The 21,246-nt window shown below is 36.4% G+C and overlaps 1 protein-coding gene across 3 annotated transcripts in view; it reads right to left on the bottom strand.

Moving 5' to 3' along the window:
• The window catches only part of LOC139969033 (heterogeneous nuclear ribonucleoprotein H-like), a 23,134-nt gene extending 2,183 nt beyond the window's left edge, over positions 1-20,951 (bottom strand). The window contains exons 1-12 of one of the 3 annotated variants that reach the window (XR_011793626.1): positions 20,759-20,948; positions 18,169-18,277; positions 16,644-16,799; positions 12,028-12,171; positions 10,978-11,116; positions 9,688-9,872; positions 8,049-8,198; positions 7,105-7,268; positions 6,084-6,312; positions 2,264-2,563; positions 311-1,469; positions 1-276 (exon numbers count right to left, since the gene is read on the bottom strand). The exon at positions 1-276 is cut by the window's left edge and continues 2,183 nt beyond it. Coding sequence is in view for 2 of the 3 variants with exons in the window: in XM_071973737.1 (XP_071829838.1) it covers positions 1,384-1,469; positions 2,264-2,563; positions 6,084-6,312; positions 7,105-7,268; positions 8,049-8,198; positions 9,688-9,872; positions 10,978-11,116; positions 12,028-12,171; positions 16,644-16,799; positions 18,169-18,262 (1,647 nt within the window). In the remaining variant the exon portion in view is untranslated. Of the gene's footprint in view, positions 1,470-2,263; positions 2,564-6,083; positions 6,313-7,104; positions 7,269-8,048; positions 8,199-9,687; positions 9,873-10,977; positions 11,117-12,027; positions 12,172-16,643; positions 16,800-18,168; positions 18,278-20,758 lie in introns of all 3 variants that reach the window. The other 2 variants (XM_071973737.1, XM_071973738.1) reach the window with 2 other exon arrangements.
• Between the last annotated feature and the right edge of the window lie 295 nt (positions 20,952-21,246).

Below are 21,246 nucleotides of genomic sequence, written 5' to 3'. Positions count from 1 at the left end.
CTGAATTCATCAGAGGTTCTTTCTTCTGTTTGCCTGAAGTTTTTGGAGACTTACAAATACTCATATCCACCTGTCTAGATCTGTTTGACACCTTCCCATTCCTCTATACAAACAAATAACTGTTTAGATGGCCTACGTTCTAACTGCTTTGGAATCTTTCGACCTGACAAATCAACGTTGCTAATATCAATATGATGACAAATGAGAAGGATTTACATACTCTCAAAAGAAACACTTTATCTTGAGGTGAAATTTGGGCTCTAATCAGGAATTGGGCTATAAAGCACTAACTAGTATGGTCAAAATTCACCCAGTTGGGACAATTTCTGCTACACTGTACTCCCATGAGCAATATGAATATCATGCGGCTATCAGATAAAAAGGTTGGGAACATACTTTGACATGAATATTTACGACTACAGTATGAAAATACCAAGAACAATCAAAACATTTTGATGTAGTTTTCACGATCATTTGATCGTTACTAAAAGTTCAATTTTGTTTTTTTTAAAGGATAGAGGACACAGAGTATCATTAGTGGATAAAGTCTACCTCATGGAATGATAAATGGTTGCAAAAATTCAAATATTCAAGAATCATCTGAGAAGATTACGCAGTAGTATATCACATTGACAGTAACTTTTATTGTGTATATATATCCTTACAGGATGAAACAACCAACTAATAACCAATACGAAAGTGAACCCAAGAATAATTCATTTTAACGTACACTTATGCTTGATGGGAAATTGAATATATATGATTTTTACCAGTAAACTAGGATGCCACTTTAAAAGATGCTGATACACATTTGCATTTTAGGGTCAAATCACTTATTCGCTGACAACTTTTTAATGACTACTAAAAAGTCAAGTTCACATAGCAACATGTCTCTCAAAAAAAACGGGTGTGGTTCCAACAACACCTTACTGAGTTAAATGAGTGAAATGCTAGAGTAATTCAATTTCTCCTGTTTCGGGTCAACACGACACACACTCTTTCACATATAGCAACAACTATCAAATTGCTGAACTTAGGTTGTAGATCTGAACTGTTTATGAATTGAACTGTTTATTATGTTCTGCAAATTGTTACAGACTAGAAGGCCCTTATTCTAACAATATCAATATTTGAAAGTAAATGTCTTCCAAAAGTAGAAGGTTTAACAAATACAACTACATCTTCTAGGTCTAAATGAAAAAAAAAAAATCTCCATCCCATCGATACCAAACTGCAACAGTTTAGAAAACCCATCTTACTCGTACAGCATACCTGAATTTGACAAAAACAAACGTACAGCCTACTTTAGAGAGAGAGCACCCTCCCTTCGCCACTTACTCATTCTTGAAATGAGTAGAAATCCTTTCCTGTTTTGATACCCCCCTAGTAACCTCCATAGCTACCACCCATCCCACTGCTGCCACCACGTGACTGGCCAGACTGGTTACCACCGTAAAATCCAGAACCACCTGTGAAGAAATGAAATAAATAACGTTTTCACTCATAGTTGAAAAAATCACTTTCATAAAGGGAAATGAAGGCATGAAGAGAAAACTTTAATATTTTAGCAATTTGGTATTCATGTACAAGATTAAGGAGTCTGCTAGTTACTAACATGAACTAAACTGAATGTCATATGATCCCTAACCATGCTAACCACCCAAAGGGATCAAATGAACTGACAAAACTAATTCAATATTTAGTTAGTATCAAACTAAAAACAGGACACCTTTTACACACCACAATATGTTGCCATACCATATTTTCACACTACATTTAGTATTTAAAAGAATAGTCCAGGTCAAAATTTGTTTTTGATATGTTAAAGAGGAACATAATCTGAGCATTCTAGTGCAATCTAGTCAATATCTCAAAAACGGTACATAGTAATTGAATGCAAATTTCACCAGAATGCTAAGATTATGTTTCTTTTTAACATATCAAAAAGAAATTTTGACCTGGACCATTCTTTTAACATTTCTTATGGTTTTGTTGATTTTGATGCTCCTCAGTATTGATAGACTTTCCAGTTGAATAGAGTCTGATACAATACTGTTACAGAGAATGGACGAGTACAATGTGTTAGTTGTATCTATTTAAATGGGTTACAGTTTAAGACTTAAAATGTTCTTGAGGCCCAATAGAATTATTCAATACCTGAAAGTGATATTGACATAAATGTGATGGCAGTGTTTATGAAATTTCGATTTGCATACAAACTATAAGAAGAACTAGGCACACTCTCATAAGACACTGAACCAACCTGAATAAGCATTCCCACTGCCTGCACCATAACTACCACCACCGCCGCCACCAGATGCAGTGAAGCGGCCACTCAGTTCACTTCCACTGCTGTAGTCCCCTTTGGTGCCACCACCTCTACTATAGTTGCCTCCATAACTACTATTGTTGTTGTAGCCACTTTCTGAATAATGGCCACTGCTGTAGTTGTTACTACCACGGTTATAATTCCCACTTCCGCCACCACTTTCATAGCCATTGTTGCCACCATAATCAGCCGATCTCGCTTCATTTGCACCAAAACCACCACCACCATAGTTATCTGTTGGCAAAACCATTAGAGTTTTGTCAAATGTTAAAAGCCAAATGATGTTATGCAAGAAAAACAATGTTTTGTTGTAAATAAAAACTAACTGCCACAAGAGTTACGCAAATTTGCAAATACAGTATAAATGGACCCAGATAAATTCTGGAATGGGTTCACCTTAAAGAGGAACCAAATGTCTCTGGGTATTGTTTTAGTGTTCCTTTACTGAAAGCCAATTAAGAGAGTAAGTACTGCAACTTGAAAATGATCACTGATTTCATACATAGTACTTGGTATAGAGTTGCCTGTTACCTTTTACTAACTTTAATGTACTCATGGACTCATTGTAACTGCAGCTTGCTTGCCCAAATGTGTCATATGTAGTCCACTTACAATAATAACAAAAGGAGCTTTAAAATTTGATTGTTTCTACTATTTTCTACTATCATAAGTATATATATTTAATTACAAATATAAAGGACTATGTAGCAGTCAATGCCTGGTACACAAGCAGACTTTTGTCTAAGAACTGTCAGGGCGGTTAATGTCATGTATAGACAAACATTGTACATTCAAATGATGCTCTTGCTGAATTTTCTTCATAATAACAATTTAATATAATTTACTAGTGGACATTGAATTTCTAAACGAATTAATTTGGATCACAGTTAATCATTAAATATGAAGACTTTTCCAGGGGTGAGTTCTACCATAGGTACTTGTTTTGTAAGTTTATTCTAAACTTAAGATACAAAAAAAAAACTGATATTTTGCACTGACAATAATAATTTGCGGTCTTGCAAACTGAAATAACCAGTATTAGATGGGCCGGGTCCAGAATAATAAAATTTATCTTGTACTTTCAGTTAGAGTACAAAGGTATATATTTGAATAGAACAATTTGTCCTGCCAATGCCAGTTTTATTAGTTCACAACTTTCACCGATAAAGCATGTTAATAGTAGCCTTATTAATAATTATGATGACAGATACATTACAAGCAGAAAAGCACGAAAAGTGAAGCTAATGAAAGCAATCAGATCCAAAACTCAGTGAATATTGCCTGGCTCAGTTATATATGAGCACAACAATAGCCACAAATGAATACCATGCATACAGACATACTATTCCAAAACTGTTAGAAAAAGAAGTATCATATTTTTTCTTTCTTCTTCATATTTTTAAACCTTGTGACAATTTCAGTATATCATCTACTGTAACTTGTTTGCTGATACAATATAGTCCCTTGTAGTTAAATGCATCGGTGCTAGTCCTTTAATGTTCCAGAGAAACATAAACCAGAACATCCTTCCACAAAGCCAAATACTAACCTCCACTTAATTTGGATTGCAGGAATCTTATGTTTCAACAACTTAAGAACTTTTCACACTTATTTGAACCAAAAGTTAAAATAGTAAAAGAGCATTTTGTGCTACAACAGGATTTGAATTTGTAACCTCATGAATTTTACCAGAGCCATCCAGCTACTTACTTTTGGACTAAAGTCATTGGAGATTAATTGAACACAATATTTTGGGAGATCTATTTGCATGTTTTGTACTTCTTTTCTGATAGCTAATTTCTTCAGGGTGTTTACGGCAACATAATGATGCTCTTCCTGTAATAAAGCTGCACTATTAACCAACAAGACAGCATTTGATACAGCTATGACTCCACTACCATCAACAGTGGAAATATAAGGCCACAATGCTATCATCTAAGCCTAGTTCATGCATCCCGTAGAAACAATGAAAACCTGAAACAGATTCTGATAGAGACCGCAATGAGTTTATACTTTGATGAGTGTGGCCCAGAGATGTTATAAACATAGCACAAATGGAACTCATCAAGACTGGTCTTAAAACTTTGTGTATTTTCTTATCCAGAAGGAAGCAAATCAGCTGATTATTAATCTTGAAAGTTTTTGAAAATGACAACATCAGCCAGATATGTAAATGTAAAGCATGTTTTAATACATTCATAAGGTACATTTGCTTTGAAACTGTGATAGGTTGAAGGACAGTTTCAAAGATTTTTCATGTAACAATTTTCCAAGACTTCTGTTGTAGTACATTATGTTTTAGTAAACATCTGTTGTAGTACTAATTTAACATAACTGGCAAATGCCTGGTTTTAATTAGCATTTTTTTAAATTTTCTTTCATATTCTAGTATCCCTGCTTCCTGCAGGTTTAAGCTACCTGTCTAAAGCTCATCATCTCAAACTTATAATAATTCTGGTAATCAAGTAAAGTTTCTCTTATATTTTCCAACTTTTAGAAATTGCACGATTTGATTGGCCAAGTTATACGCAGACAACCTTGGTACTAGTAGCACTCTTTTTCTTATACATATGCTTTAATAGAACAGCCTGTATCAACCCACAGTACTATTAAGATTACCATTCAATTACGCAGAAGTATCATAACCTACCAAATAAATTCACAACAGAACCTCAATTCCACAGATCTCAACACCAGCTTTTATCCAGACATTTCAGTTGGCAGAATATATTTCCACTTTTCAAAGAGCACTCATTGATTTGTATATTTTTCATTAATGGATCGCCCTGTGGCATACTATTAGCAAGCAGGATATATATATAACCATGCAGTGTGGGCGGAGGGAGGGAGGGAAAAGGGATCACATCTTAGGGGTAATATCTAAACTCACTGATGAGATTGTACCTACAATTGGACAAATAAAACCCATGTTAGCAACTACCTTTTAACTTTATGATACCAGCAAGTAGAATAAACTTGATACAAGGTTGTATTATTTTCCCTTCACACGTTCTGTAAATATGGTAATAACTGGGCACTATATGCGAATACAGTGTGATATAGACTGGCAGTGAAGGAAAGGCACTATTTACATTTGAGGTCCAATTTGTAGTGAAAATGCGGATCAGATCTGGCAATTTGAACCCTGCTATAGACAAGGATTCAGGGAGGATGAGATCCAACAATCAGTGTTATATTTATAATGCAAAAGCATTTCAGGGCTGACCTAGAATCAGAGGTGACCTTTGACTTTCATTATTGTCTGTTACATGCCTAATTTGACACAATAGTGGAAGGTATTATATCAAAGCTTCACCTCACAAAGGCTTCTGGTTTCCCACCTTGTCTTCTAGTGAAACAAAACTCAACTTCCTGTTTGGTGATTATGAGCACAGGGTCTGATTCCAAGAACAGGGTCAATTTTAGACATACAGAGGTTCAAAATCAATGTTCTTATGCTGATCATTGGGCTTGATCCTCAATTTAAGCACGATTTAAGATGATGGTTATGACGTTGATGAAACAGGTATGCTCTATGTCAGAAGGTTATGGAGGAGGAGATGGAGGAGGAGGAGGAGATGGAGGTGGTGGAGGAGGAAGAGAGGAGGAGGAGGAGGAGGAGGAGGAGGAGGAGGAGGAGGAGGAGGAGGAGGAGGAGGAGGAGGAGGAGGAGGAGGAGGAGGAGGAGGAGGAGGAGGAGGAGGAGGAGGAGGAGGAGGATAAAATGACAAGAACAAATGATATTCAACTATACCGATTCTGCTGCCGTAGTCTCTCTCATTGGCTCCACTAATGTCTCTTCTTCTGGGGTTGGAATGCAAGTTAAGCTCAATGTACCTTGGCCCGATATACTCTCTGTTCTTAGACATGGCAGCAAGGGCCTCATCGTGGGTAGGAAACTCCACATCGGCCTCCCCGTTTTTTCGACCGTTGTCATTAAACCCAAAGACTATGTTGGTTGGAATTGCTACTCCACTGAAAAACTAAACAACAGATTTTAAAAAAAAACAGAACATGAAATGGGTTGCATTAATACAGAGAATAATAATTTTCTGTCATTGTGTGATGGGTAATGGTAAATGAGCTTACAGGAGCTTCTAAGTTGGTTACTAATTTCATAATTAGAAATGTTAAACTTGATGCAAACAAGTTCATCACTACCAAACAATTTAACAAACCAAACCAACTATGCTGTATGATTTTAAATATTCCTCTTTTCTCAGATATTTTTTAACAATCAAAATAAAACATACTGCCAGTGTATGTATTTACATTTCATGAAATTTCTTTGGCCGGGGGGTAATTGAAGTTCCAGATAAGAGCATTTTGACATTTTCTGACATTTTTTTAAATGGCCAACCAAATTTAAGAAAATTTGTAACTGAGAATTGCTAAGTCCCACTGAAGAACATTGATTTTAATATACATTCCATGTTGTTTAGTCCAACTCAATGTTGCATCTACGCATCCGTAGAAGCATTAGCAGCTTTTAACAACATTTTTCACCCTTCAACCAAGAGGTCCCGATTCCAATGAATTGTTAAAAACCACACAATTCCAACCGATATACAGGATCAATTGTCATGACACAGCATCAAATTCATATTTGGTGGGTTTTTTTACCCCAGTTGGCTGCCAAATTGGCCTATTGCATCATAAATAATCTGTGATCCTGATCCAGGCAAAGTTCTGTCCAAGAATGTGCCAATAATCCAGGATTTATCGTATCATTAATCTTACTATAAATTACAGAATTAAACACTTTCCAATCTTACCTCTTTGATGTCCTGTTGGGTGGCAGCAAAAGGAATTCCTCTCATGTGTACATAATGCCCTGTGTTACTTACAAAGTCTGACCCTCCCCTGCCTCCCCCACTGACTCCCATACCCCCACCCATGCCTCCCCCTCCTCCTCCACCACCTCCTGGGTATCCAAATCCTGTATGAGAGACAAAGAGAATGAGATTTCTGTATTAATGTTCTTCTCTAGTTTAAAGTATGCAACTATAGATACTGGAGTAAATTGGTATTACTCCACTCGCTGTTTACCATTTGCTCACTGTGGATACCCGGCACACACACACACACACACATTCACGACAAATTCCTCATTTCCTCACAGTGTAGTCAATATCTTTCTATACATACAACTGGTAGCAAAGTTTCTGGCTAACATAACTGCCTACTGTCAAATATGCAGTTCCACAGGTTTATCGTTCAATGGAAATCCTAATTGAATACACATATTAAACATGTAACGTATGAGACACTAGTTAAAGTTATCTTCCCATTTCAACAGCATATCATATTAACTTTGTATCAATGTTTAGTTGACTTCTACAAGTCAAACTCAGATTCCATTCATAAAGTAGCGATTCAGAAGGTTTTTTACATAAATGTCTTATTCTGTGCGTTCAGATAATTTTACAGATATCAAAGAGACATCCCCTGCTCGTTCTGATTTTATGAGTGATGTCTCCAACAGTAGTCAACTTACCAAACAGGTGAAAACAAAGGAAACATTATTTCTGCAAAAATTACTACAAACAAAAAGACATTGTCAACATCTGACAGGACTTTCAGGTCATTTTCTTTGAAATGTCACTGTCTGGGTTCCCTAAAACACTTCACACTTTTTATGGAATGGTCCAAAAAAAATGCTTTTGGGATATATCTGAAGAGTTCAGGTCCCTCAAGTTTCTGATTAAGAATCACTTACCTGCGTTATCACCCCATGCACCTGGCATCCTTGGTCCCATGGGCCCTCCAGGAGGCATTGGTCCCACTGGTCCCATCCTTGGGTTCCCATATCCTGCATAATCCATAAAATTATCAAACAGTGCAAGTCCTCTGTAAGCTTCAAGGTATCCTAAACAAGAACAGAGCACAGAGTTGATAGTAGGTTGCCAAACACAAAATAGCTTACTGCAAAACTTTTCAACAGGTTAATTCTCAAATTCAAGTATATTTCGACCAAAAATCGGAAAAGATTGAAAGGGTTAAAGTTCCATGCGGTGCAGCGACCTTCTATAACCTTGAAAACAGTAAAATATCAAAGGTGGGTTTACATCTGTGAGTCAAGGGTGTGGGAAAGTGATACGGAAACTTCAAAGAGTGCTAAGAGAATTTGCAACCCTGACATCATAGGGATAAATCAATCCACTGGCCAAAACTTATTGCTTTGTGAAAACTTTCTCTTACATATCTCACTTTATTTCAGTTGTTGGAATTAATAATAAATGTGAAATTAAAGGACTTAAAATACAAATGGTAAAGTCAAAAAATTTGTAAGAAATATTATTGTAAGATAACAATATCGCTGATATGCAAAGCAAGGCCTACTTTGCATATAAGAATCAGGGCTGACACTGTCATTATCATTAACAGTTTATATAGCTAGTTGAAATATAACAGCAGGAGTCGTGGATGAGTTTTACAAAGCATACCATACTGGTAAACTGAGTGAAACCTGATGGGAAGTGGATGTGATTACGAAACCCAATCAGCTAATTTAAGAAATTAAGATACATTAAGTGACTAGCTGACCTCTAAAGCCAGTTGCAGAGTGCAAGACTGACCATGAACATACTCAACTCCAAGATTGTTACGTGAAAAACTGTGGATAGCCCAGCAGTGTGTGTGTGTGTGCTTAACAATATGACTGATCAAGATTTTGCCAGATTTAAGTCACGTAGGCTTCAGTCGGGAAAACTGAACATGTAGTGTTTCCAGGCAGGCAGTCGGCATTGTGCGGAGGGTCACAACTGTTTTAACAAAGGTAACCAATCACGTGTAACAAATTTACATGTGAGCTTAAACCAGCTCCGGTCGTTAACAGCAGACAGTCCTGGTGCGTCCTGCTTAGCTGGTCAGTGTTCAGGGAGTCAGTTGTTGCGTTTGTTGGTCTTCAAGACAATGGGAAACTAGGTCAGAAAGGTAGAGTTGAGTTGGGTCATTATCGGTCAAGCAGTCTGAGGCAAGGCTTAAGACTCCTGCATTGTACTCCATTGGCTAACCTACTTTCGGTTCTAAGCAAGAAAAAGAAAACTACCGAACAAAATGTCTTGTATATTCCAGCAACTAATCTATACATTTATTTCCAAAGTTCTTTCCAAGATCATTTATCAAATTCCATTTTTTCTTTTTCACTTATTTCTATGAGTTTTAAAAGTGCAACATGTGACATTTCAAGGTTATTAGACAATGCTCTAATATGAACTTTGGATCAATGCCACAAAAATCTGATGTTGTTTTGTAACCTTTGCACAACTGAAATTATTGCACAAAAATTGTTCCACAAAAAAACGTAAGGAAATGAAACAATATTTGGTTTACATCGGCAAATCTGGAAAACTAACCTCCATAGCCACCCCCCCTCATTCTTGGAACACCAGGGCCACCCCTCATAGGTGGAGGAAATCCGTACCCCTGCGCTGGGGGCATGGGAGGTAGACGATCGAAGGGTGGTGTTCGCAGTACCCGACGCATACTAGTGGTTGCATTGGTGACTTCCTGTGGACTACACTTGAAGATCTCAATGTATCTGCAAAGGTGTGGATGAACAAAATTAGATGACATTTTGTAACATGTAAAGATGTTCTTAAATTGCAATGTTGTTAGGTTTGATTAGGTGACATTTCCTAAAGCTTAAAGACGTTCTCAAATTCAACAGCTTGTTATGTTTGATAAGATGACGCTTCGTAACACTTAAAGACGTTGTTATTGCAAATTGCAAATGTTGTTAGAATAAGACAATGTTAACACCAGCATAATATAATTGTTATGTTCTACATTTACATGATTGTGTGCTCAAAACTGATTTTAGCATGTTGCTAAATGTAAAACACAAAAAAAAAGCTTGAGACTGAGTAGCTACCATACAAAGAAAGAGGTTTGTTTGATTTTGCATCAGAGTTTAATTTTTTTTAAACATTTGTAAGTTTGGTTTCCCAATTAATTTGACAAAAGCAGTTTTCCATAGGCATTTTATTGCCTTTCCAAAGTACATGCGAAGTTCCTTATCACACTTCCAACATTCTTCAAAATCAACATCATAAATCAATTTTAGCACAAATTAACTTTCTGACATTTCGTTTCACTTGTCTATGAAGATCCTGCTAGGATCGAAACATCAGCCCTTCTTACTTACAACTTTCACCAACATATACTTTTTTGCACTAGATAAGCAGTATATGAACAGTTTTCTCTCTCTTTAAAGCACAAATGAATTAAAATAAAAGTTGTATATCTGTCCTAATTCTCTCCAATATTCCTTCACCTTAAATTATAGTCAACTAATGTGATGTTTTCCAATACTGACTAATACCATTAAAATTCTCCAAACCTCCTCTCCTGTTATCATAATACAAGACAAAGTTTGCTGGAGAACTCGCTGCCTTCAAAGATGTAAGACATACCTTCTAGCATGTGAAAATACCTTTAATCTCTCCATTATTTGATCTAAACATTACGTTCATTATAGCGTACCTCCCATACCTGAGCTTATTCGATACATTAATGACCTACACCCTGCCCATAACCACCTACCAACACCATGTGCTAATACTAATCCACTAATCCCTGTAAGACAGTCACCTTCATGAACTATTACAACTGACAACACTATTACAACTAAGCCACCAGCCCACCTGTGCCCTATCTTCTCCTTGTGTTTTTTCAAAGACTTTTCAGCCTCTTCCTTTGTGGCGAAGCGGACATATGCTTCCCCCGTAGGCCTCCGGTTTAAATCAGTCATCAGGGTGATGCCGTTAGCCTTGATCTCCATCCCTACGCCAAACCACGGAAAAAGGAACAAGTCAAAGAATGGTGTAAAATTGAAACTCCTGTACATGTAAGAAGTACGAAAATCTGATGAAGAATTCCTCCAAATTGACTTTCTAAAGATTGTAACTGAACGGTATTATACATTCAGCCCATTAACATCCTAATCCGACATATCCACCCACCAATTAGCCAAATACCCATGCCACCCTCAGTCAATACAATCATATGCCCAAGTGCACACCAACCAACCTCCCCTCCCTCCCCCCACCCACCATTGCAATCAATTCATTACCCACCATCAAACATACCTCCCATGGTGCCCATTCTCAAACTAAAGAAAAATATCCCCTTATTACAACATTGTATTCACTAATTTCAGCTCTTAGCTTTAAACAAACCCACGTATCTATGTCATCTCAGAGTAATCACTTGAGTAATATCAATAATTGTTCTCCATTTCCAAATCATTCTGTATGATTTTCCTACACAGTTTTATATCTTCATACAGAATTGAAATCAATACACAATCTGACAATGCAAGTCATCTTACAGGTTTTTTTTTCTCTCAAACCACAGGAAAGAATCCATTTTAAGACAAACCTCACACATACTTCCAAAAATTTTAATGCGAGGAACTATAAAAATACAAGCAAGCAAAGATGAAATATGCGGGTGCCCAAATCGACTCATACCTTGCCAAGATTTCTGGGCAATATGCCAGGAGATTCTTTGCCACAGTTTTACAAACTCTTTAACATTGGTAATACTGATAAGTCCCATCACCTTCTTACTTATTCATGTTCTATACAAGCATAAAACCAATCTTTTATAGATCATAGATGGAGTCCTGGGCACAGTGAAACAAGATAATTTGAGAATCTGTCCATGAGCCAAGCTTCCCAGGACAGTCTTACCATTGAAGAATTGAATTATGTCTTCTTTGGTACATCCATAAGGAAGCCCTCGAAGCCTAACACACTGTCCTTCTTTGGGCTTCACAGCGTCCTCTCCGGCCCTCTTCATTACCCAGTCCATTTCACTTTTCTGTGATCTGTAAACTGTTGAACAAATGACAGATACATGTATGTCATTTCGACAATTCGGTAGATGCTACATGCAATTCGGGCTATCAAGTATTGAGCTACAGTCAAAACATGTTTATTGCAAAACGGTCCTGCAAGGACTCTTAGGTTTTAAGCACAGCTGTCTAGCATATGAAATTAACAAGAAATTGTCTGAGTGTCACACAGACCAGTTCAGGGATAGCAAACCCCTGCTGAACGTGCTATCTGTGGTCAGTTGCTTTCACTTTATTTATCAATCTGCCCTACAAAGTTTCTACCATGCTTGTCCTGGTTTTTAAGGGTCATCCCTGCATAATTAATGATGCTGGTATTCTTTTGAGCACCTTATAGTCCTTACAACGTGCAAAGCTGCTCTGTATTACACAGAGCTATATTGCCTTAATGAAACAAAGTTACCCTAACTAGATTTTTGCACCAAAGGAAGAAGTATAAACACAAAATAACTTATTCCATATAATTCTAAACATTTCATCACTAAGATACTTATTCATTGTCACATGATTAGCACATGCATGTAGCAAATGGGAACATTTTCAGAAACTTTGGCACCTTCCTCATTATTTCAAAAGAAATTATTAGGTCAAGGTACATGAACTACACTGCTATAAAATTCAGTAATAGAGTAATAGCAAAATGCTTTTTCTTAAAATCATATTATTTCAAAATAACATGCACATACTGTAAGTATCACAGGGATATATGTATCTCGAGTAATACTTTAAGGAATGAATCAGGCCTCCAAATTCAGGCTATTTTTCTGGAGTAGTTAAAGGTTTAGCCAGTCAAAATGATTTACATTCAATCAGCCATACCTGGAGTTAGGGTAATGATATTGAGATCATGTTTTCAAATAGCAGTGTAGAATATTTTTCTCTTCAATATAAACTTCACATTGTCACCAGAAAATCTTTTTAAACACATGAACAATGGTCAGTTAAAGAATCGGCATTATGTTGGTATCTAACATAAGCCCTGTATTACTGCTCATTATCAGCATACATGATGTTGGTATCTAACATTAGCCCTGTATTACTGCTCATTATCAGCATACATGATGTTGGTATCTAACATTAGCCCTGTATTACTGCTCATTATCAGCATACAGTACATGATGTTGGTATCAAACATAAGCCCTTTATTACAGCTCATTAAGACCATACATGATGTTGGTGTCTACTGTAACATAAGCGCTGTTTTACTGCTCATTATCAGCATACATGATGTTGGTATCTAACATGAGCCCTGTATTACCGCTCATTATCAGCATACATGATGTTGGTATCTAAAATAAGCCCTTTATCACTGCTCATTATCAGCTATGTGATGTTGCTATCTAACATACAATCCCTGTATTACTGCTCGTTTTAAGCATACATAATTTTGGCATCTAACATATAAGCCCTGTATTACTGCTCATTATAAGCATACATAATTTTGGTATCTAACATAAGCCCTGTATTACTGCTCATTATCAGCATACATGATGTTGGTATCTAACATACGCCCTAAATTACTGCTCATTATCAGCATACATGATGTTGGTATCTAACATAAGCCCTGTATTACTGCTCATTATCAGCAAACATGATGTTGGTATCTAACATTAGCCCTGTATTACTGCTCATTATCAGCATACAGTACATGATGTTGGTATCAAACATAAGCCCTTTATTACAGCTCATTAACACCATACATGATGTTGGTGTCTACTGTAACATAAGCACTGTTTTACTGCTCATTATCAGCATACATGATGTTGGTATCTAACATGAGCCCTGTATTACTGCTCATTATCAGCATACATGATGTTGGTATCTAAAATAAGCCCTTTATTACTGCTCATTATCAGCTATGTGATGTTGCTATCTAACATATAATCCCTGTATTACTGCTCGTTATAAGCATACATAATTTTGGCATCTAACATATAAGCCCTGTATTACTGCTCATTATAAGCATACATAATTTTGGTATCTAACATAAGCCCTGTATTACTGCTCATTATCAGCATACATGATGTTGGTATCTAACATAAGCCCTGTATTACTGCTCATTATCAGCATACATGATGTTGGTATCTAACATAAGCCCTGTACTACTGCTCATTATCAGCATACATGATGTTGGTATCTAACATAAGCCCTGTATTACTGCTCATTATCAGCATACATGATGTTGGTATCTAACATAAGCCCTGTATTACTGCTCATTATCAGCATACATGATGTTGGTATCTAACATAAGCCCTGTATTACTGCTCATTATCAGCATACATGATGTTGGTATCTAACATAAGCCCTGTATTACTGCTCATTATCAGCATACATGATGTTGGTATCTAACATAAGCGCTGTTTTACTGCTCATTATCAGCATACATGATGTTGGTATCTAACATGAGCCCTGTATTACCGCTCATTATCAGCATACATGATGTTGGTATCTAAAATAAGCCCTTTATCACTGCTCATTATCAGCTATGTGATGTTGCTATCTAACATATAATCCCTGTATTACTGCTCGTTTTAAGCATACATAATTTTGGCATCTAACATATAAGCCCTGTATTACTGCTCATTATAAGCATACATAATTTTGGTATCTAACATAAGCCCTGTATTACTGCTCATTATCAGCATACATGATGTTGGTATCTAACATACGCCCTAAATTACTGCTCATTATCAGCATACATGATGTTGGTATCTAACATAAGCCCTGTATTACTGCTCATTATCAGCAAACATGATGTTGGTATCTAACATTAGCCCTGTATTACTGCTCATTATCAGCATACAGTACATGATGTTCGTATCAAACATAAGCCCTTTATTACAGCTCATTAACACCATACATGATGTTGGTGTCTACTGTAACATAAGCACTGTTTTACTGCTCATTATCAGCATACATGATGTTGGTATCTAACATGAGCCCTGTATTACTGCTCATTATCAGCATACATGATGTTGGTATCTAAAATAAGCCCTTTATTACTGCTCATTATCAGCTATGTGATGTTGCTATCTAACATTTAATCCCTGTATTACTGCTCGTTATAAGCATACATAATTTTGGCATCTAACATATAAGCCCTGTATTACTGCTCATTATAAGCATACATAATTTTGGTATCTAACATAAGCCCTGTATTACTGCTCATTATCAGCATACATGATGTTGGTATCTAACATAAGCCCTGTATTACTGCTCATTATCAGCATACATGATGTTGGTATCTAACATAAGCCCTGTACTACTGCTCATTATCAGCATACATGATGTTGGTATCTAACATAAGCCCTGTATTACTGCTCATTATCAGCATACATGATGTTGGTATCTAACATAAGCCCTGTATTACTGCTCATTATCAGCATACATGATGTTGGTATCTAACATAAGCCCTGTATTACTGCTCATTATCAGCATACATGATGTTGGTATCTAACATAAGCCCTGTATTACTGCTCATTATCAGCATACATGATGTTGGTATCTAACATAAGCCCTGTATTACTGCTCATTATCAGCATACATGATGTTGGTATCTAACATAAGCCCTGTATTACTGCTCATTATCAGCACACATAATTTTGGCATCTAACATAAGCCCTATATTACTGCTCATTATCAGTATACATAATGTTGGTATCTTACATATAAGCCCTGTATTACTGCTCATTATCAGCATACAGTACATGATGTTGGTATCTAACATAAGCCCTGTATTACTGCTCATTATCAGCACACATAATTTTGGCATCTAACATAAGCCCTATATTACTGCTCATTATCAGTATACATAATGTTGGTATCTTACATATAAGCCCTGTATTACTGCTCATTATCAGCTCAGCATACATGATGTTATTATCTAACCTAAGCCCTGTATTACTGCTCATTAGCAACATACATGATGTTTGTATCTAACCTAAGCCCTGTTTTACTGCTCATTATCAGCATACATGATGTTGGTACCTAACATATAAGCCCTGTATTACTGCTCGTTATAAGCATACATAATTTTGGCATCTAACATATAAGCCCTGTATTACTGCTCATTATAAGCATACATAATTTTGGCATCTAACATATAAGCCCTGTATTACTGCTCATTATCAGCATGCATGATGTTGGTAACTAACATAAGCCCTGTATTACTGCTCATTATCAGCATGCATGATGTTGGTATCTAACATATAAGCCCTTTATTACTGTTCATTATCAGCATACATGATGTTGGTATCTAGCATAAGCCATGTATTACTGCTCACTATCAGCATACATTATTGGGCTGCTCTCAAATGCCTGTACAGAAACCGATGTGTGTTGCAATTCAGGAAAGATAACTTGATTTTAGCAAGTAGACTTTTTAAGCCCTGGCACATTTTAGAAAGTGGTTAAAATTATGAAATTCTAGGCCTGTGGATTCCATCCTCCTACCTTCTATGTATCTTTTCCCCATGTGCTTGTTGTGCATCTTGAATGCACTGTCCATATCATTCTGATCAAAAAACTCCACGAAGGCTTCACCGGTTGGACGGGCATCTTTACCGTAGATGAGTTTAACACCATCAGCTTCCTCCACAATTTTACTGTCTGTAAGGTAAAATTCAACAGTGATAGACCTTTAGACTAGTCTACGAGTCAGGAATGGCATGGAAAGATGATTGTCCATGAAATCAAGCATTTTATTTGAGTTTGGCTATTAATAGGGAAATAAGTTTGTGTTCTTCTTAAGTAATAGCTTATCCTTTGTGTAATACTGTCAGTACTACCCATGGTGCGTTGCATTAAACTACCACACACACTGTTCAATTTTAGTGACATTATCTTTGAATAGTATTTTGATACCATACCAGTTACAGTACCTTAGCAACCATTCATATATGAAATATAGGAAATTCTGTCAATACTACTCATGGTGCGGTGCACAAAATTACCACACACACACACTGTTCAATTTTAGTGTTAGTCTGTCCTCTTTGGATGGTATTCTGATACCATACCAGTTACCTTAGCAACCACTGATATAAGAAATATATATATATATAAACTATCAATACTACCCAAGGTGCTGTGCACTAAATTACCACACACACTGTTTAATTTTAGTGGTAGTCTGTCCTCTTTGGATAGTATTTTGATACCAAACCAGTAACCTTAGCAACCACTGATACAGTGTATATGAAATATATATAGGAAACTGTCAATATTACCCAAGGTGCTTTGCACTAAACTACCACACACTGTTCAATTTTTAGTTATAGTCTGTCCTCTTTGGATAGTATTTTGATACCATACCAGTTACAGTACCTTAGCAACCATTCATATATGAAATATAGGAAATTCTGTCAATACTACTCATGGTGCGGTGCACAAAATTACCACACACACACACTGTTCAATTTTAGTGTTAGTCTGTCCTCTTTGGATGGTATTCTGATACCATACCAGTTACCTTAGCAACCACTGATATAAGAAATATATATATATATAAACTATCAATACTACCCAAGGTGCTGTGCACTAAATTACCACACACACACTGTTTAATTTTAGTGGTAGTCTGTCCTCTTTGGATAGTATTTTGATACCAAACCAGTAACCTTAGCAACCACTGATACAGTGTATATGAAATATATATAGGAAACTGTCAATATTACCCAAGGTGCTTTGCACTAAACTACCACACACTGTTCAATTTTTAGTTATAGTCTGTCCTCTTTGGATAGTATTTTGATACCATACCAGTTACCTTTGCCACCACTAATATATGACTGCATTAAGCATAGTCCAAAACATCTAGTTTGTTGTAACATGGTCATGTAGAAGACAGAACTTTTAATATGGCCTGTGTGACCTTACATTCCTTCCATGGTTAATGATCAATGGATTCATATTATTAAAAACACAACAAACTGTTAAAGAGAACATCTACTGCACATTTCTGGTGCAGACATTTTACCTTTGAAAAATGAAATAACATCTGATTTAGATGCTGACCATGGAAGCCCCCGGATCCGCACAACAAACCCCTTTGATTCCTCGTCACTGCTCATGGTGACTGTTACTTACTGTAAACGAAAGGGAAAATAGTAACAAGGTTAAGCTTTTCACTTGAAAATGTAGCAATGCCATGAATTTTACCCCAAAAAATTCTTGACATTAAATTTGGTAAAAAATCATGTTAAATCGAAAGCGTTACTTCTAAAAGGATTTCATCAATATATATATTCACACTGTTACTAAACTGACTGTTTGAGAAAATTCAAGAGATACAATTATCTCCAATAAATGATGTTCCACAACATATGTATGACCATCTGAGGATGGTTTAATAAACTGAGGATAGGTGCACTTCAGATCCACTAAATTAGACCAGAAACACTTGAAAGATGACAAATTACCTACATGAACTTGTATTCCAATTGTGTCATTTACAAAGTCCAATTAGCATTTAAGATTAACATCAACCTTAACTTCTGGCTAAATCAACTTCTGGCCTTCTAGGCCAATCTCACAATTATTGTACATTAGTTCAGTTCAGTTATATATTTCGCATATACATGGACATGTATACAAAGCAGTGCAGTAATGGTATATATATACAGGATACTAGAAAAAACATAAAATGTTTATCATTATATATTGGAACATCACCAAACAAGCAATAGGTTGAAAGGATACCAAATATACTCCAATGGCATTACAGCTCAGTCTGTGCAATTTGCTTTGTTATAAAATTTGATAGACTTTTAGGTGCTACTGACTTCTACAGTACCATGATTATTACCATGATGAAGGCTCAATAACACAAACAGAGGTATTTTGGTTAAATCAATACCATTGCTTGACTATGGAGTTACTGTAGTCATGTCAGCCTTTCCATCAGATGAAATTGGAATCAGAGGCGAAGACTAGTTAATACTATTCACAGTTCTGCGATTAAAAGAGTACTGAAACTCTGGTACTAAACACTTCCTAGAAAAAAGCCATCAGAAGTAATAACTGTGCATAAATTAGTGTTTGACTGGAATTTTGCAGACCAACATAAATGACCGAGTCAACAAGTCACGCCATCTATCGATGTATGCACTTCATCTGTTAATGGCACTCAAAATGTCCTTTGTGGTGTGCTGCTCCAAGATTCTACTCTAGGTCTATTAGTTTTATATAATATTTATGTAAATAATGTATGGAATGTCTCAAATGTAAGTTCTATATACTCGTGATACAAACATATTTTTTTCAGGGTAAAACTTGAATGGGATGGAGGACACAATATTTCGTAATTACAAGCATAATTTGTTTGCTGCTGACAAATTTTCACTAAATGTGGGCAAAACCAAGTAGGCTTACATTAATTTTAGTTCAACGATAGTAGGAAAAATGTACTGTTTACCTTAACATAACACTTAATAACATTTGCTTTCAGAAGGCAGATAAAAGGACAAATTTTCTTGATGTCACTATTGATTCGGGAGTAATTTGGAAAAATCATATTGAAAGGGCGCTTAGGATGCTGGTATCCTCTCAAAATTTAAACACTTCCTTCCTTTAAAGTATTCTTTGCTCTTTTTTATCTTACCTTAATTTTCCCTCAGTTGACATAAACTGCTTTAAAACTGTCTCATCTGTTGCATACAATTTCCATCTTAACAAATTAATATGTTTTACAAAAGAAAGCAATGCATCAAATATCACATGCTAAACATACTGACAGTTAGTAAGTTGGTTTCTTCTCTTACTTTTTTAAAGCTAATTGATCACATACATGTACATACAGCCAACTTCGTTTACTGCATTGTTCATAATCTACTCCCAGCAAATTTAATGGCCATCATCTGCCTTTTAAGCATGTTTTGGAGCAAAACTGATGGCCTTTAAGCTTATTCATATAAAATCATTACATTTACATACCTATCTTCAAGGTAAACTGGGGCAGACTGGGGGTGTGGGTTATACAATTACAGCAACTACCAACCAGTACACAAATGAGATGTAGCATTACTTTTCTGTCTTGCATTCACCCCACTACACAAGCCTTTCGGAAGAATGAGTTCTGTTCAGCAACATCTAGGCCTAGCCTATACTATGTCACCAAGAAGGAGAAATCATTTTGTTTTCAGTGTCATGCAAACATGTGGCTCTCTAACTTCTAAGAGGCAAACTAGTTAACTTAATTTGAACACATCTAGGGTAGCCTATGGGCTTTGAGTAAATCTAAGATTTTTCTGTTCAGACATTGCAATTCTCAGGTCACATGGGCTAGGAATATAGGATACACCTAAACTATATTTTGCAATTAGTTTAGTGCGCATGAAGTTCCATAGTCCCTCGCTAGTGATATGCTAGGCTATGAGCCTACAGTAACTAGTGGTAGTGACTTCAGTACATGTAAATAACTACTGTAACTAGTAACAGTGCGCTGGACAAACGAGCCTAATTGTGGGAGGTGCCGTAGTTTACTGTGCGGGTCAAGTTTCAATGAAAATTTCAACCACGCCTTGGCGAAAGTAACACCCTTAGTTACCCGTTGTCCAGGATATACTTACACCATTTATTACTTTTTTGTGTACAACCTAAAACTCCTCCCAAGTGAAGATTTCACGCATCACCTCGACTTTCGTCTAGTGTGCATATAGCCTAACCCCGATAAAGTTCGCCTAGCTAGCTGCACTACTTGTACTACTGTTTTATATCTGCCCTATATGAACCGTGTATGCCTGAAAACATAGCAAAGCTACGTATACTACACAAATTAGGAGCAAATTTTGACCAGGGACAGGCCAACGTCTATGGGACGCCAGTTACGAAGTCGTGATCATATATGTTCGGCGTTCGTTCAGTCGCCTAAACATGTTCATGTGAACAAATGTTGCCGTACCTACAGTAGGGGTGTTTTTTTTGTGGGAGATTGGGGAGGGGAGGTGGTTGGGGCGGGGTGAGGTGAGGTGGAAGAGGGATGCATATAAAGAATATAAAATCTTAAATCGTTATTTGTCAATTTAAATCAACTTATACCACTTTAAATTGACATATC

This window comes from Apostichopus japonicus, chromosome 6 (genome assembly GCF_037975245.1).
Source record: "Apostichopus japonicus isolate 1M-3 chromosome 6, ASM3797524v1, whole genome shotgun sequence".
NCBI lineage: Eukaryota > Metazoa > Echinodermata > Holothuroidea > Aspidochirotida > Stichopodidae > Apostichopus > Apostichopus japonicus.
The sequence above is the reverse complement of the archived record's forward strand: the minus strand, read 5'-3'. Positions and strand labels throughout refer to the sequence as shown.